Source organism: Antechinus flavipes, chromosome X (genome assembly GCF_016432865.1).
Source record: "Antechinus flavipes isolate AdamAnt ecotype Samford, QLD, Australia chromosome X, AdamAnt_v2, whole genome shotgun sequence".
Taxonomy (NCBI): domain Eukaryota; kingdom Metazoa; phylum Chordata; class Mammalia; order Dasyuromorphia; family Dasyuridae; genus Antechinus; species Antechinus flavipes.
The window spans coordinates 37207058-37224109 of record NC_067404.1 but is presented as its reverse complement, the minus strand read 5'-3'; the positions used below and the strand labels follow the sequence as shown (position 1 = coordinate 37224109).

Below are 17052 nucleotides of genomic sequence, written 5' to 3'. Positions count from 1 at the left end.
TAGCCAAGAACAGTGGAATGCAGGTGATAAATGAATCCATGAAGGATGATGAAATATCCAAATGAAATGGGAGAAAGGGAAAAGAGAAGAAACGTGATAGAGCAATGGGCTCATCCACGGTTAGACAGTGAAATCAGGATGAAGATCTAATAAAGTGAGAAAGAGTGTTAGACAAATATGAGGAAAACCAGCCTTGTCACAGAAATCTAGGGAGAAGAAAGAAGAAAGTATTGAGGAGACGATGATCAGTACTGACAAAAGTTACAAAGATGTCAAGAAGGGGGACTGAGAAAAATCCATAATTATGGCCATTTTTAAAAATCAGTCCTAATTTTTTTTTGCTGAGGCAATTGGGATTAAGTGACTTGCCCAGGGTCACACAGCCAGAAAATGTTAAGTGTCTGAGACCAGATTTGAACTCAGGTCCTCCTGACTTCACGGCTGGTGCTCTATTCACTGTATCACCAAGCTGCCCCAATCAGTCATAATTCTGGAGAGAGATTTCCACTGAATCATGAAGTTGGAAGCTAGACTTTACGGTGTTCAAAAGAGAGTGAGAGAAGAGGAAGGAGATGCAGCGTTCGTAGTCGGCTTTCTCAAACTCACCCACAAAAGGGAGGGGAGATATGAGACTCTCATGGAGTCTCAGATCAAGTGAGAGTTTTTCTTTTTTTTTTTCCTTTTTTGGGGAAAGGGGCAAGGCAATCAGGTTTAAGTGATTTGCCCAGAGTCGCACAGCTATTTAAGTTTTAAGTGTATGAGGCCAGACGTGAACTCAAGTCCTCCTGACTTCCTGGCTGATGCTAGATCCATTGTGCCTTCTAATTGCCCCACAGTGAGTTTTTTGATGATGGAGGAGACACAGACATGTTTGTAGGCAATAGTGAAGCCACCAGTAGTCAAGGAGAAACTAAAGCTAAGTGAGAGAGTGAAGAAGCCAGAGGAGGCAATCTACTGGAAAAGATGGGCTGCAATAGGGTCTCCTGTACATATAGAGGGGTTAGTCTTGGCAAAGAGAAGTGCCACCTCTTCATGTGAAATGGGGGAAAGGGATTGTGGCAGGAGGCACCTGGGTAATGTGAAATGAGAAAGAAGGGAAATGAGGAAGCTCTAGACAAATGGCCTTAATTTTTTCAGTGAAATATGAGCCCGAGTTCTCAGTTGAGAGAGTGGGAGGTCTGAGAAGGAATAAAAAGGTTTGGAAAAGCTGCTGGAGTGAATGAGATAGTAAATTAATGTGGGGGGAAGATTTCTTTGAACACCATGCCTCTCTTACTAAAATCCCAATAGCCTTTTTGGTTACTGTATCACATTGCTGACCCATGTAATGCTTGTAGTCCATTCAAACTCCCAGATCTTTTTTAGGGAAAAAAATTCTACCTTGGGGTCACTAGGTGGCACAGTAGACAGAGTACCAGTTCTGGAGTCAAGAAGACCTGAGTTCAAATTTGACCTTGGATGCTTGATACTTAGAATCTGTGTGACTTTGGGCAAGTCATTTTAAATTTTTTTTTCAAGTTTTAAACCATTTCAAAAAGAGGAAGGAAGGAAGCAAGGAAAGAAGGGAGAGAGGGAGGGAGGAAGGGAGAGAGGGAAAGAGGAAGGGAGGGAAAAAAAGACACAATAGAGCTGCCTCTTGCTAGCTCTAAGATACTAAGCATAACCCCTCAGCCTCTGAGCCTCAGTTCTTTCATCTGTAAAACAGAGAGGCAAAGGACTGCAGTGGAAGGTGAGCCAGAATCAAAGCCAAAAAGGCCTTAGTTTAAGTCCTTGGCTATACCTCCTGGCTGGGTGATCCTGATCAAGTCATTTAATTTTTCAGTGCTCCAAGCAATTTTCTAGGACCATAAGTGACAGAGTAACCTGCGTTGGTGGAGAGAGTTTACTCACCTGGAAGTCTTCTATATCAATAAAATCACAGGTTAAGTCCCTATCGCTCTATTATTCTACTTTAAACAACAATAAAAACTAACATACATTTACAACTATTTATACTCAAAATGAATTTTGCATTGTGTCCATAATAAGGTGTAATAACAACATTGTTCTATATATTCATATATAAGTCCATATATAAATACATGTGTATATATAGATATATATTCATTCTCTTTAGTTGTATACACAACTTACCTTTCGTGTAACTGTAGTAAGCATATATACATGTCCTTTTGGCTCTGCTTTCTTCATTTGTATAAAATCATTCGAGCTTTCCAAAGTTCTTCACATTTCATATATTAATAATTATCAATAGTGGTGTAGCATTCTATTCTACTGATATGCCAGAATTGATTTAATCATTCACCATCAGTTATACATTTTAAAAATAAAAGGTATCATTTTTCTTTATGATGTCAATCTTAGATCGTATTCTCCAAAATAAGATGAATCAAAAGATATGATTATTTTTATAACTCTTTGGTACTGCCAGGGTATCCGACCAACGTGATTTTTCCCATTTGCAATTCTACCAATAATGTATGATGAGCATTCTTGTTTTTCCAGAATGTTGACAGCATTTAGCTTTGTCAGTTCCAGGTATCTTTGCTAGAGATGTATGAAGAGATACATCAAAATCTATCTCTACCTTGTGTCTTTACAGAAGGATGATACTGTGTCAAGCTATGGAGGTTACTACTAACTGGATAGTTACTAAGTTACTATGGACTGACGTTGCAGGAAATTTGTAGACTGCCTCCCTCTACTATATCCTTCTTGCAAGTTTTTTTTTCTTTTTAAGAGTTTTGAATTCATCTTTCTCCCTGCTCTCATCACCTTTTCCCTACTGGCAGTTTTTTTTTTTTTAAATATGTGTTGGGGAAGGAAGTAGAGAGAACTGGTTATAACTTACGTTATAACCATTATCTTTCCCAAAGTACATCATGTCTCTTAAACATATAACAATTCAATCAATTCATTCTTGTAGGTTATTCTAAAAATTTGATAAAGATTCTTCTAGGGAAAAAGCACGTCAGAAACATATAGACAAAATCTTTTAGATATCTACATTATCTATTATTTAAAAAATTTAGTAATTAGCTTTCCTGGCTACTTCTGAAAGCACATTGATGGCAGGCAGGCAAGAAGGCAGGCAGGCAAGAAGGCAGGCAGGCAGGCAGGCAGGCAGGCAGGCAGGCAGGCAGGAAGGAAGGAAGGAAGGAAGGAAGGAAGGAAGGAAGGAAGGATTTATTAAATACCTACTATGTGCCAGGCACTGTACTAATATTATTTTGCAAATTTACTTTGCAAATATTATCTCATTTGATCCTCACAACAACCCTGTGAGCTACATTTTATGATAAAACCAAGGCAGAAGTAAATGACATACCCAGGGTCACACAGCTAGTAAGTATTTGAGGCCACATTTCCTGATTCCGGGCCCAGCACTCAATCTCTTTTGATACCTGGCTGCCTAAAGATGGTGGGAGGGGAGGGATAGTGTACTGTTTTTTGAGTGTTTCAATTACTTTTCAGTCAGAGAAAATGGGAAAGTCTTGACTTAAAGAAACACTTTATCAAGTCACCAGTCAGGATTGGAAGTACAAACAAATGGGACCAGGTGTGAACATGAGCTACAGACCAATACCCCACAAGGCACTTTGTCATCATCATTAGCACATCAGCCCATCAGAGAACAGCTATTTAAAACATGAACTAAAGAAGGTGACCTACTAATGTCAGAACCTGCTGTATCCATGACAAACAGATTCCCTACTTTGCTACCATTTTCCTCTTGTATCTTGGCTTGGGGACTGTCATCTGACTGACACATGGTCTCCCTAAAAATAGCAAAGCTCAGTGCAAATCACAACATTCCAGAGCTGTGGAAGGGACCTGGAAATTCATCCAGTCCCTCCTCCCACCTTTTCCAGATGAGGAAACTGGGGCCCAGAGGGGGTCAACACCTTGCTGAAGGTTTCAGACCATACTCAGACTGGAACTCAGGTCCCACAGTTCCCCATCAGGAATGAATTTGTTTAAAAGCATCTTCAGTTCCTAAGGCACAAAGAAGGCACACAGCTTGTTAAGCTCTAATTTAAAGCTTTAACAAGGAAAGACTGAAAAATATTCCAAGTAAGGTGACTGGCAGTGATACGGAGAAAGAGACATGTAAAGAGAGACCCACATGGCTCCATGGCACAGTGGAAAGAGCACTGACCCTGGAGCAGCAACAGAACTCAAACTCCACTTCGGAGATGGGATGGCTCATGTGATGGGGGCAAATTCCTTAACTATCCAGGCCTCCGGTTTCCTCCTGAAAAATGAGGGCGTTGGATTCGATGGCCTCTGAAGTACCTTCTAACTCAGGATCTAGGAGCCTATGATTTACATTACTCCTACCAAAAAAATCACATGGTAGAACCTTACAAATACTAACTATATTGCTGCAACAAATGTGATCGAAATGATAAAGAAAGCACAGAACTGTACATATATGCATATGTCAACCTTGTGTTTCATTTTATGTATGTATAAATAAATAGAGAGTTTAATTTTAAATGTGTGTCTATACATACATGTGTGTATAACTTTATTAATGATGAGAGAGAGAGAGACGGAGAAGAGGAGGGGAGACAGAGAGACAAAGTGGGGGAGAGAAGAGAGAGAAACAAAAACAGACAGAGGGTAGAGAAAGACAGAGTAGGCAGAGAGAAGAGAGAGAGGATAGACAGAGAGAACAGAGAGGCACAGAGGAGACAGAAAAGAGAGGGGGAGAGAGAGAGAGAAGGGTGAGAGAAAGAGAGAGGGGGAGAGAGAATAGAAGAGAGAGAGGAGAGAGACAGAGAAGAGAAAGAGAAGATAGAGAATAGACAAAAGAGAGATTAGAAAAGAGAGAGAGACAGAAGAGAAAGAAGAGAATAGAGACAAGAGAAAGGAGAGAGAGAGAGAGAGAGAGAGAGAGAGAGAGAGAGAGAGAGAGAGAGAGATGAGAGACAGAAGGAAAGGGAGATGAAAAAGAAAAGAGAGAAGAGAGACAAAAAAGAGAAGAAAGAAGGAAGAGAGAGGGGGAGAGAGAATAGAAGAGAGAGAGGAGAGAGAGACAGAGAGAGAAAGAGAAGATAGAGAATAGACAAAAGAGAGATTAGAAAAGAGAGACAGAAGAGAATAGAGACAAGAGAAAGGAGAGAGAGAGAGATGAGAGACAGAAGGAGAGGAAGAAGAAAAGAGAGAAGAGAGACAAAAAAGAGAAGAAAGAAGGAAGAGAGAGGGGGAGAGAGAATAGAAGAGAGAGAGGAGAGAGACAGAGAAGAGAAAGAGAAGATAGAGAATAGACAAAAGAGAGATTAGAAAAGAGAGAGACAGAAGAGAATAGAGACAAGAGAAAGGAAGAGAGAGAGAGAGAGAGAGAGAGAGAGAGAGAGAGAGAGATGAGAGACAGAAGGAGAGGAAGAAGAAAAGAGAGAAGAGAGACAAAAAAGAGAAGAAAGAAGGAAGAGAGGGGGAGAGAGAATAGAAGAGAGAAGGGAGAGAGAGAAGAAAGGAGAAAAAGAGAGAAAGAAGAAACAGATAAAGACAAAGGGAAGACAGAAAAGAGAAAGAAGGAGAGAGAAGGGAGAGAAAGAGAGAATCAAGGAGGGAAGAGAGAGAGGAGAGACAGAGAAAGAGAGAGGGGAAGAGAGAGAGATGAGAGAAAATAGAAGAGAGACAGAGAAGAGATGAGAGACAGAAAGAAGAAAAGAGAGAAACACACAGAAAGACAGGAGACAGAAAAGAGAGAGGAGGGAGAGGGAGAGACAAAGAAAAGAGAGAGGAGGAGAGAAAGAGAATAGAAGAGAGCAAAGAGGAGAAGAGAGAAAGAAGAGAGGAGATAAAGAGAGAGAGGAGAGACAGCAGAGAGAAGAGAGAGAGAAAGAGAGAGGTAGGAGAGAGAGAATAGAGAGGAAAGACTGAGAAGAAAAGAGAATAGAAGAGAGCAAAGAGGAGGAGAGAGAAAGAGAGAGAGGAGACAGTAGAGAGGAGACAGACAAAAGAGAGAGAGAAGAGACATGAAAGGGAGAAGAGAGAGAAGAGACAGAGATGAAAGGAAGAAAAGAGAGAATAGAAGAGAGAGGAAGACAAAAAAGAGAGAATAGAAGAGACAGAGGGGAGAGACAGAGAGAGGAGACAGATGAAAGAAAGAGAAAAAAGAGGAGAGAGAGAAGAGAGACCAAGAGAAGAGAAAGAGGAGAGACAGAAAAGAGAGAGAGAGAAGAGACAGATGAAAGAAAGAGAAGAGAATAGAAGGGGGGGAAGAGAAAGAGGGGAGGCCCAAAAGATTTATAATTGGGAAGAACCTTAAAGATCTCTCTCAGTGGCCTGATGACCAGAGTACCAGCTTTGGAGTCAGGAAGGTTCGGCTTCACCTCCCGCCTCGGACATTTACCGGGTTGCGCCACCTGGCCGAGCCACTCAAGCACGGTCTTCCTCAGTTTCCTCAGCAGTAAAACGGATAGAATAGCAGCACCTACCTCTCGGGGTGGTTGTGGGGACCAAATGAATTAAGACCTGTAAAGCCCGTATCATCATCACCACCATCAGCAAGATCATCAGCGTCACCACCACGCCATTTACCGAGTAGTCCAGTCCCAACATTTTGCCAACGGGCCAGCCAGCCGAAGGGCAGGTCTCGGCGGGGCCCGGGAAGGCCTCTGCCTCCAGGAGCAGGCCGTGCAGGGGCAGCCCTCCGGGAGGCTCACCACAGCCCCACAGCAGGACTCGTTCGCTTTCCTCTGGCTCTGGAGTTGAGATCTAGGAGTTTCCCCAGCATGGGGCGACTCCCTCATCCGAGCCCGGTCAGCCGGCAGTTCTGCAGAGACTTCCAGCCTAGGGAACTGCCCCCGAGGGCACCGCGAGGGTAGGGTTCACCCGTAGCAGTGCCAGTGCGTGAGGCAAGATGTGTTGCACTGCTCCGACCTGAGAATAAGGGGAACTGCAGCAGGGTTCAAGTCCTGCCCTCAGACACTCGGTTGCTATGAGGTCCTGGGCAAGTCACTGACTCTCTGAACCTGTTTCTTCATCTGTAAAGTGAGGATAATGAGAGAACCAATCAAATAAGGCTTGAGATGACGCACAGATCCGATGAGATGAGATGCCTAAGTATTCAGAACTCTTAGAATTCTAGTTTTATTGCTACATGTGTCAAGGACAAGCTGGGAACTCCCATACGGGCCACCCCTACCCTTTCTAATCGCACGGCCTTTTTCTTTGCTTCTCCGGCACTTCCTCTCTGATTATTGTAGCAATGTCCTAACCGACTTCCCTGCCTCATCTCCCCTCTCCTGTCTAGCCTTGACATTGTTGCCACGGTGCAGTTCCAACCAGCCTGCTTTCCTCCTCCGTGGCTCCCTGTTGCTACAAAGATCCCATTCAAACCCCCTCCTTTACATTTTTCCAACTTCATACAATCTCATCCTAATCTAGCTTCCCAGCCCCATTGGACGAGATCCTCCCCCTGCCCATATCTGGCCATCCAGACAAAGTGGCCAACTCTCTGCCCCTCGCACGAGCCCCTCCATCTCCCTTCTCCCTGCCTTTACGCAGGCTAACTATCCCCCATGCCTAGGAAGCCCTTCTTCCTCACCTCTGTCTCATAGCGTCCCTCTCTTCCTTCAAGACTTACCTCAGGCACCGTCTTCTGCGTGAAGCCCTTTGCAATCCCCACCCCCAACTGCTAGTGCCCTTCCCTTAGATTGAACCACTTAGTAGTAGTCTGCCTTTATTCTCTTTGTATCTGTTCCGTATGTACTTACTCTTGTTCAGTCATTTCAGTCAAGTTGTACTCTTTGGGACACCAAATGGGGTTTCTTGGCAAAGATTCTAGAGCGGTTTTACCATTTCCTTCTTCGGTTCTTTTCGCAGATAAGGAAACTGAGGCAAATGGGGTGAAGTGACTTGGCCAGGGTCACACAGCTAGAAAGGGTCCACGGCCAGAATTGTACTCGGGAAAATGAGTCTAACTCCAAACCCAGCACTCTATCCTCTATAGCATCACTTAGCTTCCCGCTTTTAAAACAAGCTCATTTCCAAGAGGAAATATTTCATTCATTGTATTTACATGCCCAGCACCAAGTGCAACGCCTGGCATAAAACAAGTACTTAATAAATGCTCTTTTGTTAAATGGACAAAGAGACCTTTAATAGTAAAATCTTAGTCTCTACTGGCTGGAAGAGGACTACGCACTGGACTATGGTGACCAAGTCACCTGAAAAGGTTACCTAAATCTATCTTCAGGCCCCACACTCACAACTCTCAATCATCTTCCATTCCATTCCTTGGGTCACACAGAATCTTTGCCAACAAAACCTGTTAAAAGCATTTTACTTAAAGCAATAAACCCCCCAAATATATGTGTGTGTGTATATGTATCTTACATATACATATACATACATATATACATACATATATATATATAATTATTCTTAATTTGGAATGGAAGGCAGCAAAAAAACAAACAAACAAAAAACGAACCAAAAAGGCAGAGAATGGAGCCAGAGGATCTGGAAACAAATTGAGTTCTATCCTTTATTACCTATGTGATCTACTATGAGTAGCTTCCCCTCTCTGAGTCTTAGTTTTCTCCCTTCTCTGTCAAAAATTGGGGTGCAGGGAAATAAACCCACTGACTATCAAGGAAAAATCTTGGATCCTATGATCCCATATTGCAAATGCCATTCTCATTGAAGGAGGTTGGGGGGGAGGGGAGAGAGGTACAAACCTCCACCCTAGCAAACTATCAGAGAAAAAAAAATCATTTGAATATGAAAAAAAGGAGGGCAATAAGTAGCATGAACGATTTTGATAAGGCTGCCTCCTCCTAACCAAACCCCAGGAGAATTTCTGACAAAGCCCCCACAGTGACTAACTTGGCAAATCAGTACCATTTGTATTGATTTTCATCTTCCAATTTTCCACGGTGTCAGAGGGTGGCACAGACAGGAAGGCATATAAGACAGCCTGAGGTCAGGAGCCATCAAAGACGTGATGGGGCGCCTGAGTCCCTCTCTAATTAGGACCCAGCCAGGACAACTGTGTACAAACCGTACCACCCTGGCCTCCCAGCTATCAACCACTTAATCGGCTGAGAGAACTGGACAGATAGTCCTCAAATAATGGATAATCGACTCCAGATTGCTCCAAAGAGCAGCAGACTGGGTCCCCATGCAGAGCTAACCCCCTCGGGCTTCCACCAGGCTCAGGCTTCCCTACATGTCAGTGATGGGGCTGCTTTATTTCCACAAGGAGCCCGCGGACATGGGCCTCAAATGTGCTGTTACCAGTAGAGTGTCTGTTTCAAAAAGCAGACATGCTAAGTCCTTGCTTGGGAGCTCGGTTAGTAGGGAAACAATAAGATCACAATTTGATCAACAGATCCCTCCTGGGCATAGCTAATGAATGACTGTATCACCAGCCTGAGACAGGAAAATAAGCTAGTGATAGATAGAAACACAAAAAGGACCAAACACTTCTTTTTTTTTTAAAATGAGGCAGAAGGTTGGGGAGAAGGATATGGACAGATAGAGACATAAATACACACACACACATATTGATTCTGTACGTTCTCCATGTCAACTTATGCATGTATATGTTAGCTTATCCCCCTGGTGGGTTCTCAATCCCCTGCGGACAGGGACTGTCTTTTATTATTTTTATCCTCAGGGCCAATTAAGTATATAGTGTGCTAAATAAGTACTTGTTAACAGATGGATGAAAAGGAAAGGGGAGATCATGAAACATGCAGCCTTCCAGCTCTCCTTTACAGTTGGTCTTCTCTATTAGATGGAAGCTCCTTGACAACAGAGACTGATGTCAAGGCTTGTCAATTGTACCTTGGAAACATTTCCCTGTAAGTGTTCCCTTCTCTCTTCTGCTGCTACCACCATCCCAAGGCAGATCCAGTGCCACTGACCCCCTTGCTGTTCCTGGACCTAGATACCCTATCTAGCTCCCGACTGCAGGCACTTTTCCTGGATGTCCCCCAAAACCCCCATTATTCTCCCTCCCTTCTCCCAGGATTTCATGGACTACCCTCAAGTCTCAGCTAAAATGCTAAACCTTCCCTCTGGGGATTATCTCCAGTTTCTTCCCTATAGTTTTTGTGTGTACCTAATTGTTGCTATGTGGTCTCCTCCATTAGACTGACTGTGAGTTTCTTAAAAAAGGGAGTTGACTTTACTTTTCTTTCTGTCCCAATATTTAGCACAGTCCCTGGCCCATAATAAGTATTTAATAAATGCTTTAAGTAGAGGGTCAAGGGATTGCTGAGGTCGAATTTTGCATATATTTTCAGACAAGGGGAAGGGGAAAAGAAGGAAAGGGGGAAGGGGAAAGGGGAAAAGGAATGGAAGGAAAAGGGGAAGGGGGAAAGGAGATGGAGGAAAAAGGGGAAAGGAGATGGAAGGAAAGGAGGAGCACGAAGGAAAAGGGAGAAGGGGGGAAGAAAGAAAGCCACATAAATATGAGAGAAAGCAGTGGGTAGGAAGAAGGCAGCAGCCGTTATTTGCCACAGGTGCCACGGCTTACTTTTCCCTGAATCTGTCTCTCGTTGGTGTTTAATTATGGGGGATTGGCAGCAGTGCCCTTTTTCCTTCTGTCACCTTTATATTGAAAAACACCAAGCAAAGACAGCATGTTTTCCACCGTGCAACAGCAGGAGCTGCCATTTTGGGGTAGAACATGCCGAATGCTCACAGTCTAATGAATTAATCAATCCAAAACCTGTGGCTGCATTTGAAGGGAAATTTAAATCTTTCTATTTCAAAGCTTCAGTAAAAGTGGAGCATGTTGGCAAGAACACTAAAACAGGAGTCAGGAAACTCAGGTTTTAGTTCCAATTCTTCAATCCACGAAACCTTGGGAGAGCCAGCCCCCTGCCTTGGACCTCAATTTCCCCCTTTGAAAAAATGATAGAATTTGGTGTGATAATCTCTAAGGACTTTTCTTAGAATTTTTTCTTTTTACAATTACTATTGCTAATTGTATCCCCCCATTTATTCTCTCTCTCCTTTCACCCTGTCCCTCCTCAAAAGTGTTTTGCTACTGACCACTCCTTCCCCAAATATGCTCTCTCTTTTATCACCCTTCCCCTCCTATTTTCCTGCGGGGTAAGATAGATTTCTATACCCCTACTGAGTATATATGTTATTTCCTATTTGAGACAATTCTAATGAGAGTAAGGTTCACTCGCTCCCCCTCTCCTCCCCTTCTTCTCCTCTACTGTAGAAGCTTTTTCTTGCCTCTTTTTTTTACAGTAGATAATTTGCACTATTCCACTTCTCTCTTTCCTTATCTCCCAGTACATTCCTTTCTCACCCCTTAATTTCATTATTTTTAAAAAGATATCCCTTCATATTCAACTGACACCCGTGCCTTGTCTATATATACTCCTTCTGCCATAATAATAAGAATGTTCTAATGAATTACAAGTATTATCCTCCCATGTAGGAAGGTAAACAGATAAACTCTAAGGACTTTTCTAGCTGTAACACACAATTTCTCTAGGACTATGTGCTCTCAGCCTTTTCCATCTTTAAAGGTCGATGATTAATCTCCAACAGATCACAGAATATGGGATAGCCTGGGTTCCTACACTTAACTGGCTATGCGACTATGGACAAATCAGTAAATCTCTCTGAGCCTCAGTTTCCTCATCTGTAGAATGGATATAATGATACCTGTAGTACCTTCCTCCCTCCCAGGATTGTTGTGAAGCTCAAATTGGGTCCTTTCTGTAAAATCTTTTACAATCTTGACATTGCTAATTTATTATTATCGTTAGTAAATCCACTATTTCAAAGCTTCACCAAAGGTATAAAATAACCTCTAAGAGGTCCTTCCAATTATGAGATCCTTTGAAATGCTCTTGGAGGTGTGATTCAGCTCCAATATACTGTGATTAAGCATGGGTTTTGGAAGAAACACAACATAATGCAAAATTTCTTATCCTGAGGTCCACACCAAATCTATGAATAGATTTCAGAGAGATCGATTGACTTGGATAGAGAAAAATTATGGCTTTGTTTTCATCAACCCTTAATATCCTTTGTTATGCTGTATATTTTGTTTAATGCATTTCAAAACACGATTTTGAGAAAGGGGCCAAAGAATTCACCAGGTTGACAGAGGGATCCAGGACACAAAACAAAGTAATAAACCTCGGATCTAATGGAAAATGGGTGGTTTTTTTTCTCTTTCACAGGATATTACTAGACTGCGTATCAGGAAGATCTCAATTAAAAGTCCATTTCTTCTACATGCTAGCTGTGTGACCATGGTCAAATCACCTAACATCTCTGAACCTCAGATCTGTCTTTGTAAAGTGGGAAATAATAACATCTCTCACGGTGCGGAACAATTTTTATCCCAGAGGTGTCATGATGCTTAAATGAGATAATGGGTAAAAATGCACTTTGGAAACCTTAAAATATTATAGAAATATCCATTATTGCTATCATAATCCAAATCCACAAATTAGTTGGCCCAAAGCCTATCTCTTCGGCCATGACATTCTTCTCTTAAAAAAAAATTACCTATCCCTCAGATAAATTGGTTTATCTAATTTGGCAAAGCAGATGGTCTTTTATAGATTCCTAATGAGGGTAATGTTTAAATGTTTATATCTCTCTCCTTTCCATTGGGATATCATCACCCCATTCTGCAAGGCCCTGTTATCAACTGACTTCTTTTGTTTTGTTTTGTATATTCTGTGATTTTATTTTCAATAATGATAGCTTTTTCTTTTTCAAAATATATGCAAAGATAGTTTTCAACACTCACTCTTGCAAAATCTTGAATTCCAAATTTTATCCCTCTCTCCCTTTTCTCCCCTCTTCCCCAGACAGCAAGTAATCCATTATAGGTTAAACATGTGCAATACTAAACATTTCCACATTTATCATGCTGCACAAGAAAAATCAGCTCAAAAAGGGAGAAAAACAAGCAAGTAAACAACAACAACAAAGGTGAAAATACTATATTGTGATCCACATTCAGTCCCCATAGTCCTTCTTTAAAACACTACCAAATGTTGCATTCTGGGAGCTGTAATTAGAAATTAGAAATGAAAAAAGCCTCTTAGGCTCTGGCAGGATCTCTGCTCTATTTTCGTTAATAGTTGAAAATCACTGCCCAACATCTTCTCATAACAAGGTGGGAGGATAGAGTACAGAATGCTGAGCTTCAGAGTTGGAGGGACCCAGGCTAAAATCCTGGCTCTGTCATTTACTACAAAGTGTGACCTTGGGAGTGCCACTTAATGCTTGTGAGCCCCAGTTTCCCAATCTACAAAATGAGGGGACTGGATTAAATGACCTGAAAGATTGTTTTTTAGTATTGTATCTATGATCTTTAGTAGCTTGCAGACATCTAGGCAGCACGGCAGATAGAACACTGGATTCAGAGTCAAGAAGACTCATCTTTTCTGAGTTCAAATCTAGCCTCAGACGCTTCCTAGCTGTGTGACCCTGAGTAAGTCACTTTGCTATGCCTCAATTTCCTTATCTGTAAAATGAGCTGGAGAAGGTAAAACACTCCAATATCTTTGCTAAGCAAACCCCAAATGGGATCACCAAGTGTCAGACAAGAGTAAGCCTATCAAAGTAGACTCTACTTTCCTCGTCCTGGACAATATGATCACAGAGCTATCCTGAGTCTTAAATGAAAAAATTAGCTGAAGATCTTTTGCTGACCTTCTCATGCTATACAGATGATAGGAATTAATAGACATTCCAATGCCTGCTGACATTAAGTCATCAGAAGCTCACCCTAATGAAGGGTGAAGGAGCTCACTCTCAGAAAGGTCACCAGAGCATACTTTCTGGGAGGCAGGGACAGAGGTGGGGAGGAGTGGGACAGTCACTCACTAAACTGAACACTAAGGCAAGAAGGGATTGCGATCTGCACTAGTGAAAAGAGAGTTCTGACCTTTAGAAAGAATGTTCTGTGAGGGCAACTAGGTGGCAGAGTGGATAGAGCAAGAGCCTTAGAATCAGAAGGACCTGAATTCAAATCCAGTCTCAGATATTTACTAGCTGTGTGACCCTCGACAAGTCACTTAATCCCGACTGCCTCCCTTCTCCAAAAAAGAAGAGAAATTCCCTCCTGAAATGACTCAATCTTGACAAAATGCAAAATGACTCAATATTGTTGTTTCCTCCAGTAGAATGTGAACTGTGAACTCCTTGAAGACAGGGAGTGGTTTTTAAGACTGTCTTTTATGTCCCCGTGCTCGGTATAGTGCTTACCACACAGTGAGCATGTAAAAATGCTTGTTATAACCTTTCTAAGTCAGTGACCAACTACAAAGAGTCAATTACCCATCGTGTGCATTAGAAGTCCTATCCTCTAAGTCTGTTGAGAATTTCCAAACTAAACTCAGTGTGTATATCAGACATTCTGAGCACACACGAGACTTCAAACTGAGAAAATCAGATCTGGGAGGAGCCACAGGGCTGTTCTGCTTCCTCAACTTGCCCTCTTGCTAAGGGGTCCTCTTTGTTCTCCACTGTATTGCTGGGAATGGACAGCATCCCATCTCAGATGGATGCAAAAGCCCGTATTAAGCACAGCAGGCTCATCTCCCGGAGGGCTACTGGTTCACCATTTCCCAGAGGCAGGGAGTAATTAAATAAATTATGAGTTCTGTTTGAAAAGGCCTTCTCTTCTTCCTCCTCTGGTGCCATAGTAAACTCTTATCCTAGAAATGTCACAGGATGCCTCCCCAAGAAGTGACAGTGGCTGAAAAGAGAAATAAATTTGTCCTGAGGCAAAATACAGGTAGACCACTTTGATTCATCCACATAGACCAGCCTGCTATTGGTTGATCAATTACAATGAAATCTCTACCATCATAGAGTTTGGGGTCAGCGAGGGAGAATAAGACCATATGTTCAATTAACTAGAACAAGAGGAGAGAAGGATGAGCACATTAAGAGAGAGACTATGTGAGATGAGGGTACAGCAGAGAGACAAATCATTTCTAGCTTGCTAAGGTCGTGAAGGGCTTCCAGGAAAAGGTGGCATTTGAACTAAGCCTTGAAGGATGGGTAGAATTTCAACACACCAAGATGAGGCAGGGAGGGAGAGGGCATCAGAGGGAAGGTGTTGATGCCTTTTTAGCTAGAATCTGTGGTATGAAAAGGGGAATCGGGAAATAGGAGGCTAGAAAGAGAAACCAGAACTATACTGTAGTAGGTTGGAAATTTTAATGTAGTCAAAGTTTTTTGTTTTTTGTTTTTGTTTTTTTTTCTGGGGGCAGGGGGGGGAGGTTTATGTGTGTATGTGTGTTGAGAGACTGAGTGTGTATGCATGTATATGTGTGCGTGTGTATCTTGGGCCATGCCTGTGATATCCTCGACATATATAACTCCTATTATAGAAACTCCCTCTACCAGTACAGATTGACAACTGTTTGGTAACTTCATGAGTCTCAGTGGAGAGTTAGCTGGAATAATAAGAGGTTAAGTGATTTATGCAGGATCACACAGTCAGTACACGTTAGAGGCCGTCCTCCTGACACCGAGGTGAGTCCCCTACCCCAGGCACCACAATGCTCCTCATTCTAGATTCTATTTATAGAAATGCCATGTTCAAAGACTTGTCCACATAGGACTGTAAACCAGCTGTCTCAGTCCAGCGCTCCCGCAGTCCATTTTTCTCTTCTCCCCTCCTGCCCCTACTTAAATTAACTTCTGGGTAAATTTCATATTAAAGTGAAAAAGCAGAGTCAGATTCTCTCTCAAGGATGATCAAGGAGCCATCTTGCTGAGACCTGAAGAGAAGGAACAAGGACCCAACTTAAACAAGTTATTGCTAAGGATCATTAACACCAAACTGGTTTCCAGGGCAAAGTCGTACAATCACTCTCCTAGGGGGCAGGGTTGGGAAAGACAGTAGGAGTAGTCTTTGAAGAAAGCCTCAATCTCTATCTGTTGGGGATAGTTAAGTCAAAAGTCAACGGCTGCTAAGTAAACCAGTGGATAGAATGCCGGTCCTAGAGCCAAAAGCTTTTACTATTTACTAGTCTTGTGATCCTGGATAAGTCACTTTTATCTCTCACTGCCTGTAAACAATGGAGATAATAAAAAAGCACCTCTCCCCCAGGGTTATTTTTCTCAAAGGAGATAATAGTTGGAAAGCACCCTAGCAAACCTTAAAGTATTAAATAGATGCTCATTTTTGATGGCTCCAGAGAGACATCGACCACTCAAGCCCCCGATAATTCTAGGATGTTAATAACAGAGCACAAGAGTGGTTTGGCTTTGCTCGGGGCCACCTGTACATCTGAACACTTGGCTCACTCCTGGATTAAACTGGACTACAGAGAAGAGCCAGGGAATCCTGAGTGTATCCTCTAAGACACCCTAGAATTATACAAACAATTGTCTCAGGTCCGGAATCTTAAACTTCATTTTCAATGTCTTAAATTATTCATTTCACAGGAAACTGTTTGATTCCTCTAAAGCTGATCTTACTAGTTTCTTCTTGGAGAATGTCGATTATGAGATGGGGCTTTAGAGCTGATCTAAAACAAGTGGCCATGATTCCTGGTACATCTGGTTTTTTGGTTTGTTTTTGTTTTGTTTTAGAAAAGGGATGGATCTTCCTGCATCATGGGATAGTCGACCTGGGTGGCCTCAAGATACCAGAGGATTATAGATTATAGACTAGAGCAGCAAGACCCCTTGGAGGCCAGATCATTCAACCTCTCAACTATAAATGAGAAAGCTGAGGCCCAGAGAACTTATCCAGAAAATGGCAGGGCCAAGTATAGAAGCCAGGGCATCTGACTCGGAGGCCAGTTTTCTTTGCCATTGCACTGCATTGCTTTTCAATCTAGAACAAGCCGCGTCTGGGAACTAATGAGGTACCTCCTGTCAAACACAAGATGGAGGAAGAACAAGACACTAGAAAGAGGTCAAGGAAAGTAAAAATCAGCTGAACTAGGAAAAGGACATATCCAGTGAAAACAAGGAGAGACAGAGGCAGGGAAGGGTGGGGGAAAAGAAGGGAGAAAGAGGGATAGAAGGAGATGCAGGGAAAGAGGGGGGAAGGGAAGGAAGAAAGGAAGAAGAGAG

At 42.4% G+C, this 17052-nt stretch overlaps 1 protein-coding gene across 1 annotated transcript in view; it reads right to left on the bottom strand.

Moving 5' to 3' along the window:
• Positions 1–17052, bottom strand: part of MCF2 (MCF.2 cell line derived transforming sequence) — a 136225-nt gene that overhangs the window by 106218 nt on the left and 12955 nt on the right. Inside the window, exons 4-5 of the mRNA XM_051969150.1 lie at positions 6771–6894; positions 6450–6629 (exon numbers count right to left, since the gene is read on the bottom strand). Coding sequence (XP_051825110.1) covers positions 6450–6629; positions 6771–6894 — 304 coding nt within the window. The remainder of the gene's footprint in view (positions 1–6449; positions 6630–6770; positions 6895–17052) is intronic.